We start from the raw sequence: 18,183 nt of genomic DNA on the forward strand, positions 1-18,183 counted from the left end.
GGTGTCTTAAACGGCCGGGCACCCTGTCTGATGGGCACAGGACAGCCAAGGAGGAAGCTCCTTTGACAGAGGAGGGGAGGTGTGATTCTTGTGGCAACCATTGAGCGAAAAAGGAACAAGGACAGACGGCGATGGCTAATATGCGCCACTCTGTTTGTACAGTATAATTGTGTGCCTTGCAGGGTGGGGACTGGATGTGTGGGGGGGGCGCCAGGAATGTTTATAGTAGATGCACATTAATAACAAGCTAATGACGGCATTTAGGTCCATATGGTTTTCTAACAAAAGATCAAAATGTTTCCTTAAGGCTAGAGCCACCACTTTACTGTCTCAAAGATCAAAATCAGTCATACTTTTTTAAGAAAGACCAAGTAATTTAAATCTAATAGCATGGGTATTGCTTATTCTATTGCACATTGTATCTATTCTAGACATGACACCACAGGGTCTTCATGTGGGCTACATAAAAAAAAACATCTGTGTGACTATATGAGAAGTGACACAGTGCAGTCATCACTGACTAACAACAAAGCACCAGCTACACCATTTAAAGCTAAAAGAAGTCAGTGTTGTCCGGATGTTTCTTTAGACTTCCTCACATGGAAAAGGTTCTTTAAAAAAAAAAAAAAACTTCTAAAATTCTAATAAACATTACACAGTAACAGTCATTTTATGACCCTATAATATATGGACACTTGCTATATTAAAATATTATGACTGTTGTTATTGGTGTCATCACTGAGAGTAACAGTGTTAAACTTTTATCTATCAATTCTGTATCTGTGTGAAAGTAATATGAAAAGGACAGCAGTAATTAATATGACTATTAATAATTTATTTATTCTTAAGTCTATATATCAAACTGTGGTGTGAGACTGTTTTCAAGGGGGAAAAATAAATACACTTATATAAATGAATTGACAAAAGTCTTCCCAAAATTTGTATTAAATTTGGCAGCATTGTAAAAACAAACAAAAACATTTATAGAAAAAAAAAAAAAGTGGGTAGTAAAGGTAAAAGTGATGGAATAAGGTAGAAGAAGATACCATAATATGTTTAAATTAAACGTATTCTACATTTAATACAATTATGCAAGGCTTATTTATATGTATTAATTAATTTAATGTATAAGTGTTTTTTAATTAGAAAATTTAGACAAAGGCCTAAAAATAATATCAATTATGCAGCAAATAAATGATAGCAAAATACTTACATTATTATACTCTACATTATCGTCTGCTTACTTTTTCAATTTCATGTCTGAAACCTAAACTACAATCTTGTATCATTATTTATTATTCTTCCTGCTCTGAAAATGTTTTTACTGGCTGGCAGTCATGCATGGCTTACACATATACATGTCAGGCTTTAAAGCTGCTAATAGGATTTTTAACCATTTGTATGTTGTCATATGAATTCAAATGATTAAAAGGTTTAATCAATTATTAAGAAGTAATGTCTTAAATGCTGTGCGATTGTTTTAAGACCCAAACAGAATATTGCAAGGGACCCATCACAGGTGCATGGCTCAATTCGTCAGATTTTATTGTATAACTATGTGCAAAGCATAAGGGAAATGTTATGGTAATGGCACCATCTTCCCCTTAATTTTCACCCTTAAAACACTGCTGAATCTGCATCAAAAAATTGCCCATTTATGTCTGCCAGCTTGACAGAAGACTCACTGTGAAGAAACACTGCTTTGTAGTATAATGCCTCTTGCCTTTCTTTTTTAAATTATATATATATATATATATATATATATATATATATATATATAAAAAAGGAATGGTTGTCACTTTAGTGCACTGTCAATGAGAACATGTGTAAGGGAGGTTTACTGGTCAAAGAGAAGCAAGAGGATTAAAAAAAAAACAACCCAAAAAACCTGGTAAACAAGTAAAAAACATTCAAATATTTTATGGATCTTTGTAATCTCCTTTCCATTATTTCTATTTCTTGCTTCTATACAGCAACCTATCCACTCACTCTGATAAATGTCTAATCTCTTTTCTTTTTTACCCCGTTTTCGGGTTTTAAATGTCATCAATCATCTTGTCATTCACTGCGTCATTCTCATCACTCAATTAATTTTTCTGTTAAAAGGTCCTCAGTTGACAAAATAGCACAATTCCCTCTCATTCCCACTCCTTTACTTTATTTCAGGTTTTTTTCTCCTTTTCTGTTTTTAATATTTCAGCACCTCAGATGTAGCGGCTCTTTAAAGCACCCATGGGGGCTCCGAGTCCGCGCTTTTGTCTCCCATTTCCTTCTGAAACAGTTTTTCTTTAACCCTATGCGGCTCTTCACAGTTGTTGTCTTAGCTCTCTCCTCTCCGTCGCTCTTTCTGCTTTCTTTTTCTCCATCTCACCCCCACCACCCTCCCTCAGTTTTCTCTGTGTCAGCCAGAGGTCAATGCTACACTTTTTTCTTCTGCATGCGAGAAGGCAGGGGGTATCTTTTTAGTTATTATAACCTAAAAATAGAAAAAAAAATGATTTAAGGTTGGGACGATGGTCTCTTTTAAGATATAGTGTCTTACCACAATCTAGCATTTGGAGGGTGTTTTGTATCTTGAGATAAGGATAAGATTATATCAATAAATGATTTGGATGGGGTTTGATCAGGAATCTAGACCAATTTACAAAGTGTCCCAAAATGACTTAATTTTCATCGTCTCAAGGACATTGTTCTTTAATGAAATTGTGTTTTCTGATTAAATAGACTAGTAAAACGCACACAAAAAAATGCTATTTGCCGTAGTTGGGGACATTGGGGACTCATGGTTTGCTATTGAGGAATGCTAATCAAGCAGTTGGGCTGCCTGTGTTTAGTTGCAATCACTGTGGTGGTTTAATCTTTAGTTAATAAAAGATTTCAGTCAATGTTGCTTGGTCAATCTCATCTCATATCCATCATAAAGTCGCTAAATGTGTATAACGCTAGTGATTAAGTTTTAGGGCCTAGCTTAAATGCTTAAAACCAACATTTCTCTTAAAAATGTTGTCTGTCGCTCTATTTTTTTTATTTATTTATTTTTTACACTTAGCAGGAAAGCTCCAATGAGCTCTCTAGTCAGATCATTACTTCCAAGAGTCTCATTATGTTGAGAGCCTTGTTGAAGCTAATAACTGACTAAAGGTCTAATTATTAGATTTTCTCATAATTTTATTAATGCTAGCTCACACTCTGTGGAGACCTAATGGAGGAACACAAGGAGGCGAGGAGCAGCTGTAGTAGCTGGTGGACGGTAAGCTTAACGGAACAATCTTTGTTCGTTCAAGAATTCTTGATCTATTTTTGGAGAAGGTTCATTTAACTTTGCAAAAACATGTCACTTATTTCCATTTTTGTAGTCCCACAAAAGCTCGAACAAATTTTTGGATGTTTGCAGTAACACCTGTCGATACACAGGGAAACAGAGACTTGCCCACGCACGTTCAGGAAAACAGGCGCGCGCACACAAACACATACTTGAGTCTGTTGGTTCAGCTCTTCCATTGAGGGTCCGTATGCTAGCTGGCCATTGTGAACGTAAGGCCTTTTGTCTGGGCAGCCTGAAACTGGTGATTGCACCTTAGCTACCGCAGTTCAAGCGTAAACAGTGTTTTCATGCCCTACGATATATATACACTGTTGCCAGTGGACCCCTAAATCCCTGGAACAGCTGAGTCCTAGGGTGTCAAAGATAATGGCGATTTATTGCAGTGCTAGGCTTTCTCATTGCCCCTCCCGCCCCCCATTTCCAATCGTCCCTCCACCCCTCCTCCTCCCTCAAACAGATTAAAATTAAGCCGTAAACATGTGAGGATGGAATTAACACATTTAGTGAGTCTCCTCTTCCCACATCCCATTTTCGCTCCAGAGCGGCTGATCCCCACTGCCAAACGTGGGTGCAATTTTAATGACTCGCGACGTTTTTGAAGTCCACATAAAAAAGCGTCGCTCGCCGTTTGTGGCGGCGCTAGATATGACTGGGCCACGGCCGGCCATGATTGGGGGGGACACACGCCGCCGATTCGGACTCCAGGCTCTTCGATAGGATCGGTGTCATTTTCCTCTCCACGATAAGACGCCTTGCTGACAAGGTCCGATTAGGAGAGAAAAAATCATTATTGCTACGCCTTTCATCCACCGGGGGTTTACCGATAAACAGCTCACCCACGGCTAGATTTTCTGAGAGCAAGATGTTATGCGTTGAAGCATATATATTTAGGAAATATGGTTTCAAGTTAAAATTTTGGCAGTGTTTTTTTAATGACTGTTTTCTTTTTAAATAGCTATAGAAAAACGTTTTCCGCTTTAAAGCACATTTCTTTAAAAAGACCTCCTTTCTCTTTAGCTGAAAATTCAAGCTGTGAAATATTTAAGTCCTGGCTCTCGGCTTTATTAATCAAACAATTATCAAATAACGTCATATTCTTTTTGAACACAATACAACATGCCGATTGTATCGGCCTACAAAAAAAGTGATCTACTATGCTATACCTCAAGGAAATCCACTTTAGCAAAGTGTCCTTTTAAAAAGAGAAATGAAAAAGAGATGCTTAAAATATTAAAACTACATTGCAGAACAGAGAGAATAAACTAAAATAAGAAGTAAGAAAAGATTCAGCAACATGCTAATAAGAAAAAGATTTACATTGCATTTAATGTGTGTATATACTATGCTTTTTAAAAAATATATATATAAAAATCATTAAAGTACTTACTAATACAAAAAAAATCAAGTATAAAATTGGGTTGCATTTGCAAAACAAACAAACCAAATTTTCAAACTAATCTCTTTAAATGTATTAAAATTGTAGAATAATTGTCAATTTCCAAAAATACTAATTCCACTTAAATACTGATTAATTACCTATTTATTTGTAGGATTTTTATTTGTGTAAATCAGTAAAAATGTAATAAAATATTCTACATTAACAGCATGTTTTGAATGTTAAAGAATTGAATAAAATGTATTGAGGGAGAACAACAGCCTCTGTTTAATATAAAAGTTGGTGTTCATAAACGTAACCGGCTAAGTCATTTGTTAAGTGTTTGCTTATGGATTTGAGGCGACGCTTTGGTGGCCCAGCACCAAAAGAATCATCGAGTCTGATCTTTACAGGGAACAGGGAGAAATAAAGCGAGCGGGAGAGACACAGAGAAAGAGACAAAGATGGAGAGGGAGAGATAGAGAGTCGGGACAAATGTGTGTTGTGTTACTGGGCCACTCCAGCACCCATGGACTCTCAGCAAGACTCAAAGCCACACTCTGCTTCAAACGAGAGCCATGAAGATTTTTTTTTTTAATGTTTACAAAAACATATTTATTTATTTCTCGTCACTCCGTCATTTATCTATTTATTTCTCGCTGTCCCAGCACCCCTTGCTCTGCCACTGGAATCCTGTTCGATGACGCCGACGTGCTCACCCTCCCCTCTTTTGCCCCCCCACCCCTCTTTTAATACCACTGCAGTTGAAAATCAAACTGCTCTAAAACAAATTGATGTACTCTTTAATATAGTCGTCACATCATCACAGGGTCCTCACACGTCTGCCTTGGTGACAACTGCAGGGCTGCTTAGCTTAGCCCAGCGATGGCTGCCACTTTGTTGGTCGCTTCAATGATTTATCACAAAAAAGAGAGGGAGAGTGTGAGAGTGGGAAGCGAGACAAAAAGGGAGAGAAAGAAAGAAAAATCCCCTGGATCATGATTGAGTCACTGGCACCTTTGATTGACAAGGTCTAATCAGCTTATCTCCATCCTAATAAAGTTGATAGCCTGCAGTGCTGCTCTCTACCTGGCATGGCGTGAACTTTGGGCTAGGCTGGGGCCCCTGGGGGCCGTACCCTCTCTGCTTATCTAAACGGGGCTGAAATCAATCCCTAATGAGCTGTTTTCATTTGCAGGATTGATTACAGGCTCCTAACACCAAGAACACTCACCTAAGAAGAAGTGTCTCAGCCTCTTGCTGGCCACCTTTAAAATGCAGAGCAGCAATGCTTTTGTCTGTGCTCGTCTTTGTTTCAGCGGCTCATTTTGTTGGCATTGCTAAAGTATTTGTGAAAAGCATAAGGGGGGATGAATTTTCAAAGTAAGTTTCCTTAATATTTAATGCATGATTTACTGAACTGGACACTTTAAATACTGCCTCTGGTTTGTTTTTACAGTAAACTTGTATTTATTATAAAATTACCTTTAGAATTACGCTAGATCGCTCGCCTTAGTGGTCCTTTGCAACACACAAACATGCTAACAAAATGAATTCTGCTATGACAAGGCTACATTTCAACCTTAAACTATTTACATCCTCACAAAAGTGCAATAAAGCGCCATCAAATAATTTTAATTGCTGAGATAACACTAATTAATATTTCAGTTTTTAAATTAAGAGTTAAAATTTTACTATGTAAAGCAGAATGTATTTTTAAATATACATATATATATGTTTTATAGAGTCATATCTTTTCAGAAACTGCTAATCAGTCTCTAACCTTTAATGAATAGAAAGGTAAGGCAACAAATCATTGCAACATGGATATGTTGCACAACATGCTATTTTCATTCTTAAACAAGCATCATGAATCATTCAAAATATCTTCAGCTTTGGCGGGAAGGACTAAAATCCAGCATGTCTTTGATTTAACAACATCTCCAAAATTTGACAAGCCTCCACGTTTGGGCATTTCAAATGCCCCTGACTCAAATGTCTTTAAATTGGCTAACTGCATGCCCTCCCTTTTTATTTACTGCCCTCTTTAACTGGGCTAGCCTCCATGTCTGCATGTCTCTATGCCTGGGCTTTCAAGTCAGTGCTCTTCACTAATGAAGTTCTATACTTTATTTATGAGACAAACAGAGAACCCTGTTTCTTGAGGGTGCGTGTGGTAAATAGCTCTGCATGCCCAAAGAGTCTCCTCTATATCCCTCTGAGGGCTCTCACTGCTTTTGGCAAGCCTTTGTTTCACAAAATACACTAGAGACACTGAGAATAGAAGAAGAAAAAACTAAAATATCTATGATAAAATGATACTGTGTCAAGATTCATCTTTTCTTAGAACTAAGAGTCTTCTTTTTTCTCCTTAAATGTGACCTAGAAGCATCCTGTTTTTTTTGTTCCTGGTCATTAAGAGAGATATTGTCGGCGGTGAAGAGAAAAGGGGGCAAAGAGTTTCTACGCCATTTCTTTGTTCAGGATCTATCTCTTTGAAATATAATGTCTTTTAGTTCCACTTCCCCCATTGGTCAATTGTAGTTCTTAAGGGCTACTGTGTCATTGTGGATGGAGAATGCAACTTTGAATTACTGCAAAATAACGATGCTAAACTGCTCTTGGTAAAAAACTAGGGCTTAGATGTCTAAGAAGAGTTGAGATGTGTGGCAAGAGTAGCATTTACAGTATGACTAGAGAATGTCTGATTGGAGAAACACTTAATGCTCTAATTATTCTTGTTAAATATCCATGGATGCCGCACCTGCATTTGAAAACACAAAGCTTATTCCACAACAACTGCCAATGGCATTTCATAACGCTCATGAATAAAGCCTAGTACTTGCAGGACTTGGATATTTATTTTGTTTTGTACTTGATGATGTGAAAAAAGAACAAACAACAATAAACGAAATCTTTGGTGGGCTGTAAAAGTAACCAAGTTCAACACAAATCCAGTTTCCTTAGTGTACTGTGTGACTCACTAATCTGGCAGGAGTATGGACTAAATAGTGCAAGATAATATGAAGATGTCTGGGAAGCGTTGTAATGCATCACAGTAGGACAACAAGAGAAAATATATCATTTGAAACGGGCGAACAATCCAAAAGAAAAAAGAAATAAAAGAACTTTGGATCAGATGGTGAACTCTGTCAAACTGTATTAACCGAGTAGATAAATCTGGCTTCCTAATGTTCATGCCAACACTTTTTATTAAATTTGAGAGCTTGGCAGATTAGTCTGGTAGAGAGCTGCGTATGCCGAGTGGATCTACGTTCCTTATTTAGATGTATTCTCTAGCTGACCTGGAGACATCGCCATTTCAGGTTGTGCATCTGAGCGGAGGGCTGGTATCGACAGCAGAGTAAAGGAAGAGGTCATGGATTAAAGACATGGGGCGAAGCTTCCCCACCAAACCACAAACATACCCCACAGCTGGTGTGGACCGAGCCACGTGTGTGGGACCGAGGCAGGATAAACGGGCATTGTTCTTAGCTAGCTGCACACACAGTGGATGAGACAGCCACTGGTGACACAGGGTCAAGGGGCATGTGGCTGACTACAGCGGAAGAAACCGCTGGACACAGGAGGTGCTCAACACTGCTAAGTCACCATACACTTCTTCACCAACAACCAAGCTGTGAGGCAAAACATCAAAACGAGTCACTGTGAAAGCTGCGGCAGGGCGGAACAAAAATCCGCCGGCTGTTGCAGAATTCGACACCATCGAGAAACTCTAATAACGTCAGAATCATCTCGGAAATTTGAATCAACATTTTTAGGCAGAGAATGCAGATTGTATTTAGGAATTTGTGAATGCAAGTTACAGGGAACATCAAAAGCCAGTGGTCTCCGTGCAAACCTGCCTTGACTTGAATTATTAAATCTGTCGATGTCGCGCACACCAGCCGCCCTGCGATTATAGTGTAAATTGACAAACTTTTTCAAAACTACAACGGAAGCCACAGAAAGCTGGTTGATACTTCAAGAATGAGCTTTGATATATCTCTGAGGAATACACTGCGCCTCAATAATGTGGTGACTGTCAGGAAGGAAGACAGGGAGGGGGGGGAAAAAGAAATATGCTAACTGGTTAAATCTATTTAAGATCCCAATGAGATTTTTTCCTATTTTAAGATTAAAACCATCCTTGATAATGAGGGAAAAAAAAGGTTTGTGTGTTTTTAAGAGGATTTATTTAGAAAGTGATGTTTTTATTTTCTTTCTTGTACGCTCCTGAATTAAGAACTTCAGGAGGAATGCTGACATTGTTTATTTTCATAGACCCCCTATCTGTTTGTGGAGGAAAAAAAAAAAAAAAAAAAAAAGCACAGCACCACCCACCAAATGCACATGCATACATAACACACACACACACACAAACACATACACACTGAGCCATAGTGATGCTTGAATTTTCTTCAGGAGCAGAGCAAGGAGAAGCAGCGCCCGATCTGTCGCCTGTACACTTCTCTCACTCCCTCCCTGGCTCACCTTTGATGTGCTCCCGAAAATGTCATCAGGCGTCAAGGAAAGAGGTTTTTTTTCCCCACCGACTCCCCTCCTTCCACCCTCCAAAAACACACGCGCGCGCACACACACACACACACATCCACCCACCTCGCATATGAGCAAGACAATTTGCTGTCGCTCACTCATCCTCAGCACTATCTTGAACCCCCCCACCCAACACCGCCCCACTCCTTTTCCAATTCATAACAGAATACGTACCAGTTTCTACCGCTATCTGGTAGCCGGCCTCCAGTCTCCGTGATGACCTTTCCAGCTTCTCTGTGTTGTCCAACAGATGTGCTCTCTGCAATAAATAGAAAAAAAAAAGAACTCAAGCTGGAGAAACAAACACAAAATAAAAATTGATTGAGAGGGCTGGGACCCATTTCAAAGAAACACATCAACCCTGTCACCTAAGCAGACAGACCACATCCACAGCGACAACATAATACAACCATATTGGCAATAACCTTCATGGATGACAATGTGTTGTGTCCTGATGGAATATCAAGCAAATGCATGTAAAAAAGGCTGCTGCCTCATCTTGGACATAAAAAGCGGCACTACTTGGAGCTTTGCTGCCTCCTCATATTGTTTCACAACCCAGGACAGTTAATTTGTTTTAGCTCCTTGCCTTAAGATGAAATACAAATTTATTTAAAGAGCTGTCCAGGTAAAACAAAACCGGGTCCAGCTAATGTTTTCCAACTGGAGGAACCTCTAGTCACAACCTCTAGCATAGCAAGAAAAGATGGGTTTCATAAATTATTAAGACTGCAATGTGATTTTTTATTTTCCAAAGAGGGTGTTTGTGAGTATCAAGGTCTAAGCTAAGGCTGTAAATATCACGTGTATACGAGTACAAACTACTGATAGCAGTTCCTAGGATACCAAGCAAACCAATGATGTTGGCCTCTTCTCTTCCTAAACAGCTCCTATATAACAAGCAAGACAAGAAAAGAGCTCATCCGTTGACTGGACGTCCACTACGGGCTCTCACTTTCTTTGGTGGAGTTAAAATAGTGGTAGTTTTAAAATGCCGAAATTTACAGTTTTTTTAGACTCTTATTCAAAGCTTTCTCTGAAAGGCTGAAACAGTTAATTAAACTTAGATAAAGTTAGTTAAAAAGTCTGTAACTGGTGACTGTTGTGAGCTGCCTTTTAAAACCTGTTGTAGTGGCCTTACAAACTGAATTGCCAAGCTCTAAAAATTATTAACCTTATGGATTTGTTTACATACAAAATGTCTGCTGAGTCCAAAGTGACCAGCCACCTATAACATATAAAGATGCACTTACATACATACTAAAAACAACCCCTCATCATCCACTGAACTGAGACACTTCATGTGCAAAACCAACATAAGACCGAGCTTTCATTAAACCCACACTGCAATCAAACAGCATAAACATGGAAGACTTAAATGTTTACTTGAATGCTGTTGGTTGTGACGGCTTTTCTAATGCGCAACCTTAAGAAACTGATCAGATTTAACACATCTGACACAGGAAAACAACCCAATGAATGACAGCCGCCCATCTGACAAGGGTTTCACGCCCATCACATGAGTGAAGGGGACAGGGAAAGAAGTGAAATCTCTAGTTTTGGTTTGGCTGTCAAAATGTGTACCAGCTAATCACTCAGAGGAAATGAAAAATGTGGAGGGGAAGAAAAAAAAAAAGTCAACGACACACTTTTCAAACTTTGACAACAAGAGGGATGGGAAAAGAGCAGGGAGGAGAAAACTCCCTCTGAACTCTTTTCTTTCCCTCGTTTCCTTTTTCTTTGTGCCGCTGACAGATGTCATTTAAAATTGCAGAGATACTTTTTAATAGTTAAAGGGAGGGCAGGGGAGGGATGGCGCGATAGGAGAACGGGTTGGGTGGTTGAGTGATAAAATGGTCTTGCGGTAGGAAACTGATAAGTAGACGGCGAGCGGCGCTGGATGCAAGGTGTGGTGTGGTTTTGGTAAAGGTTATGGTAGAAGGGGTTTGGAGGTGGCGTGGAAGTGGTAGTGGCACCAACAGATATGGTGTCAGTATACATGTGGGAGAAAACGGATACCAAGCTTGGGCTATAATGAGCCCCTATGGATCAGCTGCGATGCAGGGGACGCACTGACATGGAACGCTTAAGCTAATACACCTAGACCACGGCTGCAGTGCCTGTGTGTGCCTGGGAGCATGAGGCAGCCAGGGATACTGACAGAGTAGCGCACTCCCTGGGTTCTTCAAAGAGCTCAAGTGATTAGTATGTTATCATTACCATTCGAAACGTGATTTTCCTATTCCCTCTCGGCAAAGGTGACACGTCTCGGGGAGACGGCCGGCAGACTCGCTGCGATGGAAAGCCACTTCAAAGCTTTATCCTCCTGAATTTCTCTCTCTCTCTGTGTCTCTTCTCTCCCTCGTTCTGTCTTCTTTTAGGCCCGGGGGGAGGGTTGGGTGTGTGAGGTGGAGGCGAGGGGAGGGGGGGGGGCCACTGGGGGGGTTGGTAGTGGTGGCAGTGGTAGTATACGTGTGTGTGTGTGTGTGATCATTAGAATAATGCATCCTGAGTTTCACAGTGACAGAACCTGAAGGAAAGGGTTAAAGTTCAGCCACTAAGAATCCAGTAATGGCAGACTATGATAGCCCTAATAATGGAACAATCCAGCCACGGACACAAGATGATACCAGGGAAAATAATGAAAAGGAACATGTACAAATTAAACTAAAGATCGTTCACTGCATTGCCACAGTCAGTCAACACAGATAAAGAGATTATACATAAAGAGATACAAATTACAATGCAGTATCTCTCACAGTCATGCAATATTGCTCCAATGTTGCAGGACCAAAAATAGTGAAATTGTTCAGGTTTTCAACCATTTGTTTTTATTCTGCAGCAAGCAAGCAATCCTTGTCAGCAATTTTTACTGAGAGAAATGCAAAGTTGCTGCTGGTGTGCTACACTGTCCCAATTCAAGACTTGACCCTTGCGGTTCTCATATAACCACTGTAAAAACCTTCAGAACAAGGCAAAGACATGCACAGAGCACAAATCATACCTGATCCTCTCATGGAGCCTTCTAGCAAAAGATTAAAATATAATATATGATAAATATTGTGCATCTGAGAGTGCACCAGTGCGCCCCGCCGCCACCACCACCACCACCACCACCATTCCTACCTATGTATGTATGCCTTTTCATCTGACACCTACATTTTTGAACAAAGATCTTCTTAGGAACCACAAAAATGGTGTTTTTCTGTTGTGCTTTTTTGCGTCAAGAAACACTCTTCAGTTGTAAGTTATTAACAGGGAGCCCCAGAACAATGCAGCTGTAGCTCAAAAGAAATCTCTCCCCTCTTCTTTCCTTCTCCTGCCTTCTTTCAATATCAAACACAGGCGGTTACTATCACCATTTTCCAAAGTTCAGATGATTTCCTTATTATTTCAATAAGGGTGGGGGAGAGTCAAAGTGAATAATGATGACAGCTGTGATTCAGACTGACTGTGTGATCTTCTCTGCCGTTTGTTTGGGACTTGTAAGACGAGGAATTACAAGTGTCAAACAGCTGTGAATATGGGTGCTAAATATTTAAACATGTTTTTCAGCTGAAGAAAAAAGTGCAGTTTTTTAAAAGCAAGGCTTAAGTGTGTATAAGCTGCGCCAGCCTTTGATTCAAATGCAGAAAGAGCAAAAGGGTAAAAGACTGCAATGGCGACGAGGGCAAAGATTCAAGCCCGATTACACAGACTGGACCATTCCAAATAGGGTAGACAGGTGAGGTAACTCAAGATGTCTTCTGACCCTCGGGGTAAGAGGAAATGCTGAAAAAAGTCGGTAGAAGAAGGGGAAACAAAAGTAAAGCTAAATAAAAGGAAAAAAAGCACAATAACATGGCATCTGGGCCAAGCTGGCACTTTAAATTATGGATAGGTGTGAATGGAGATGCTTTGATAGGAACTGAATTACTCTGTGTCTTCAGAATCCCTCTTGAATAAAGTCTCACTCGAAGGCACATTTAAAAACATACTGTAACTATAGCTACAAAGACGAGTTCAGGGCAGGACAACAATATAATGTAACCTACAATAACTAAAGAACCTGCCTCTTTGAGCGCTAAATACAATTTATATAGACTTAAGAATACATGCACAATATAAAGCTAAATATGTGTATAATATCTTTTTATCAACAATGAGACAATGACTACATTCAAATTAAGGTAAGCTGATGTTGAACCTACCATTAGTAGCATTACTGGGCAGTCCAAGAAAAAACAAACTCTAAAGGCTAGACATGTAATTAAACAGTTATAAGACATTTCAATTTAACCTGAAGTATCGATACTCCAGTAAATAAGACGATATACACAACAATAACATGATTCAAGCACAGTGATAGATGTTTGAGACACCCCAGTAGAACTTTACATATCAAATGAATCAAATAAAAAAGAAAACTAAAGCAAATCTATAAGAATTATACTCAGAATTATACTTATTTACAGGATCTGCGTCGCAATTAACAAAACTATTAAAATAATTCTAACATCAGTGATATTAACACCTACTATTGCTAACCAAGCTGAACAATTGTTATGAATAATATAGTATTTATTGATAAGTCACCTCTTTAAAATATCATTATAATAATTACATATATCAATACCATACAGTTTCAAATGGTAAGCTAATGAGTTAAACAACAAGTTAACAAAGATGCTAGTTTCTGCATGCAGTTAATGTTTTATTCATTTTTTATCATCATCATTGCTACTATTATTAACGTACAATCCTATATATACAATATATTTGGATATGCAGGAACCAAAGGAGGCAAGGAGGGAAGAAAGAATAAACATAAATATAAATTTGTGAAAATAAAAACAGATCTATACAGACAAACTTAGTTTCTAGGAGAATTCACAATTAAAATGATCTTGCAGGGCACTATGTAGCTCTCTAAAGCTCCCTTTAATAACTTGACAATCCAGAAAAAAAAAAAAATGTTGTGGTTTGCATTTTGGTTTCCAAATTTTCTCCAGCAGATGGGGGGGGTCAGCACTATAGCAAGATTTCTGAGAGAGTGGAATAAAGAACTGATCAAATTCTTCAAGCACACTCCCTCCATTTCTGAGACGCTATATTTCTATTAAAACCTCCACATTATTGTCCATTCCTCTGCCATTTTGTTTGAATGTATTAAGCTGAATACGATTCAAGATTCAAAAGACCTTTGAATTATCCTGTTATCTAAACTTTAAGTTGTATCCTTGTAGCTAACTTTTCTTTTCTGCTAAGTCAAAACAACAGTTTAGCTGTTTTGTACATTGATATGCTATAAAGGCTGATAATCCACAACCTTTCTACTAAAAGTTTCAAACTACAGTTCCTCAAATGGCCACTTGAGGCCAGCTTCAAAATCAAGTCATTGTACTTCAATATCAAACTTTGCAGAAGAACTAAACATGATTATCATCTGGTACAAAATCGAATTGGTCACTACAATAAAAGTTTCCTGTGTATGAGAGAAGGAAGTGAGATGGGGGCATGTGTGTACTAAATCCAACCAATTTAATATCACTTTAACTTTAAGGCTTTTACATACAGTCTATGGAAACAAGGGTCAGTGGATGGCTTGATGAGTTTTAAAAGGATGTGAATCATATGCTATAGTCTTCAGAATTCCTTCAGCCCAGATTAACACCTCTGGCAGATTTTGGATTGATGTGTTAGTTAGTCCTCTCCAACATCATCATCAAAAGACCAAATGAATGAGTGAGTATCTTTTGGAAGAATGGCGTTCCTTCCCTCCAGGAGATTTCCAGGGACTTGTGCAATCAAAGCCAAGGTGCGGCATGTGGTGGCCCAACATCTTACTAAGCATCTCTTTCCTTTCATTTGTAATCAAAAGCACAAAACAAATACTAGCCTACAATGTGCACTCTTAAACACATAACATAAATCACTAAAAAATAACCTCAGTGTTTTTTTACTGCACAAGCAGCTTTTTTGGCCTCATATTGAGATATTTAAAGAACAGTAAAACGTTTCAAGCTGCCATTCCTGATCAAAACTCAAAAGCTGATCAAGTTCTTGAAAGTTGTTGGTCCCAATAACTGAAGGAACTCTGAGTTTAATTCCCTAATATTTGCCCTTAAACAATTGCATCAGAAATAGTATCTCATCTTCGCTTCCTGATATTTATAGGAGGGGAAACTTGAGGGATTGGCCCTAAGTAAATTCATTATCTGCGGTTCGGCCTCTAAACTGTTCAATCAGACATCCAGAAAGTGTCCAAATGAGTGGTTCTAATTTTCTAACAAAGAAAGGAGGCAAAATAGGTAGTTTCATACGGAAAGCAGAACTTAAATTCTTAGATCAGAAAAGCACTTACCTCTTCACGCAACTTTACCAACTGCATCGTGAGAGCAAAAAGGAGAAGAAAAGAAGGATGGAGAAAGTGAAAGATAGATTAAAAAAAAGCAGAAACAGTCATATGGCTGGATAGAGAATTAACCTTGACGATTTATCTGTTTGCATGTTTAGCATTTGGAAATCACAAGACAAACACATTAAACGGAGCTAAACACGCCGCTTGGGCTGACTTTTTTTGAACAAACAAAGATCAAGTCCTGCTGCTGTCACATTAAACAAGCACAGGGAATGGATCGTTCGACTCGCAGAATCAACCGAGATTATCAAGGAAGTCACATTACAGAAATTGATATAGCAAGAGAAAAGAAAGAATGAGTAAAATCTGGTTTGCACATTTATAGTAAGATTAAATGTTGAGCGAAATTTTCTCATCTGTCACTGTGCAATTCTCTGCAAAACGAACAAAAAAAAGGAAACTGTGTGCCTTTTGGAACAGAGTTATAAAAATGCTGAGGCACATTATTTTGCATCGCTGTTTATTAATGCTGGTAAGCTGTCAATATTTAATGTCTGTTATCAATCGCATTAAAGGTGCAGATTGTTCAGCGTATGCATGGAAAGCCATGTAAGGCTACAATTGTGTATACATACAGTACTGCTTATTATGAGGACAACCATAGATCATGAAAAATGAATCTTAGCATAGCTATACATTTTTCATGAAAGAGAATAACAAATTTAAAGTGAAGTAAATAAGAAATGCTATTCCTATTCCCTGTCCTGGAAATTCTTGCATCTCTGATAATGAAACAGACATGTAAGGGAGGGCAGTAATCCCATTTGCCATTAATTATGCCCAATCACAATTAAAAGGTTGGTTCCCTGGCCTGTCCTTAAGTTAGGGTTGCAGAGGAGGAAGGCTTCACGTAGGAATGCAGCACATTTGGAAGAGAAAGAGGAAGGACGCATTTTTGATGTGTTAGCCTTTTAAAGTGATTTTAATTAATTTAATCTAATATTTAATTGGTCACTATTACAAAGGTAGTAGCTGAAAAAGGAGACTTAGGGCCACAATTAATCAAACTATTTATTTGGGATCATTGTGAACAATATAGGAGGAAAATCTATTTAAATTAAAACTATGACTTAACATTTATCTTATACCAAAATTCAAAACAACAACAACAAACAATACTGCACTCCCTAAATTTCCCTCTCCTGTATTTATAACAAAACTAGTAAACACAGTCAAAGAAATTTGTCATAAATAATGAATTCAGGATGAGTCTGTGCTCGACAAAAACTGACTGAAAAATAAAGAAACTCACACATTATAATCTTGCATGTCAAAAATAGTTCTTGCATCATTTTTGCTTATCATAAGTATATGTCTGTGACATTTCAGTGAGTAGTGCAAATAAAAAAAATATATTGTCAATATCTGTAATGTGGGAGGTAAACAAGTATACCTCCATGTTTTTATAAAGAGCTCTTACCCTTGAAAATGTCGGCAGTAACAAGGCGCACCTTAGTGAGGAAACACTCTTTTCTAACTTAAGTAACAACTCCCGCTAAGAATGCATTATTGAAGAGGCCAAAGTTTAAAACGACACTGTGAATGTGGTTATTTGGGGCTTGAAAAAAACCCCATCAGATCCTGCGATCCCTCACCACAGCTCTGCCATCAGTCAATGGATACCAAACAAAACTTGTTCTAGCTCATTTGTGCTGCCTGACTGATTGCAAGTCCTTGTGGAGGATTTGTTAAAACTATATGATGGGCATGGTGAGCTGTTTTTCTCGTTTCTTCCTGTTTAGCTTTATTTTTTCTTTGGCATCCATTCTTTATTCTGGCCAGTGATGCTCATGTTGCTCGAGAGATATACAGCAGTAAATACAGAATATTGTAAATGGTATAATTACTCCTGCATGAGCGTAGCTCCTTGTGTTTTTGTGATGCCAGCCAGTATTCAAAATTGCACTGCTGCAATTTTTCTGTTATGATAATCAGCAATTTTTTTTTTCAAACAAAAGATTTTTTTTTTTTTTATCCAATACGGAATTCGATACAAGTGGTAATCTGCTTCCTTTGTAGGCTGTAAAATCTGGTCCATGCCGGCTCAAACCAGCACAATCTCTTGTGGCCAAGCCTTCTGCTGTGACTGAAATCGAAACTATTCCGTATAGTGTTCGTGTGTGAAAAATGTGTGCGCATTTGTTGCTTTGTGTGTGGCGTCTGTGTGTGCTGACAGTGTGTGTGTGTGTGTGTGTGTGCGTGTGTGTGTGCGTGTGCGTGTGTTGCATGCAGAGGAAACAGAAAGGGAAAAAAAATGTGCAATGGTAGCCTACCACATTATTAAAAAAATGAGTGATAGTGCCAATTCAGTCTCTGTCCACATACAGATAACGAATAAATGCCGAACTCTATTAAATCGTCCTTTAGCCATTATCGCAGGGCCAACACGCCATTTTCAGAACTTATGACGGTTCCCTATTTACTTAGCTATAAATCCTTGCCATGTAACCAACAGATTTGTGACTGGTAATGATCTGCTCAGCCAGGGCTATATGAAATGATCCTGACCTCTTTCAGATCGTCAGG

General features: G+C 38.6%; 1 protein-coding gene across 3 annotated transcripts in view; it reads right to left on the reverse strand.

The window, feature by feature from the left end:
- Nucleotides 1–18,183, reverse strand: part of vti1a (vesicle transport through interaction with t-SNAREs 1A) — a 115,488-nt gene that overhangs the window by 71,042 nt on the left and 26,263 nt on the right. For 2 of the 3 annotated variants that reach the window (XM_085416551.1, XM_085416553.1), the window contains exons 5-6: nt 15,601–15,621; nt 9,432–9,516 (exon numbers count right to left, since the gene is read on the reverse strand). In XM_085416551.1, coding sequence (XP_085272677.1) covers nt 9,432–9,516; nt 15,601–15,621 — 106 coding nt within the window. The remainder of the gene's footprint in view (nt 1–9,431; nt 9,517–15,600; nt 15,622–18,183) is intronic. The other variant, XM_085416552.1, reaches the window with a different exon arrangement.

This window comes from Rhamphochromis longiceps, linkage group LG8, assembly GCF_057381845.1.
Source record: "Rhamphochromis longiceps isolate RC_006_pf linkage group LG8, R_longiceps_female_GT1.1, whole genome shotgun sequence".
Taxonomy (NCBI): Eukaryota; Metazoa; Chordata; class Actinopteri; order Cichliformes; family Cichlidae; genus Rhamphochromis; species Rhamphochromis longiceps.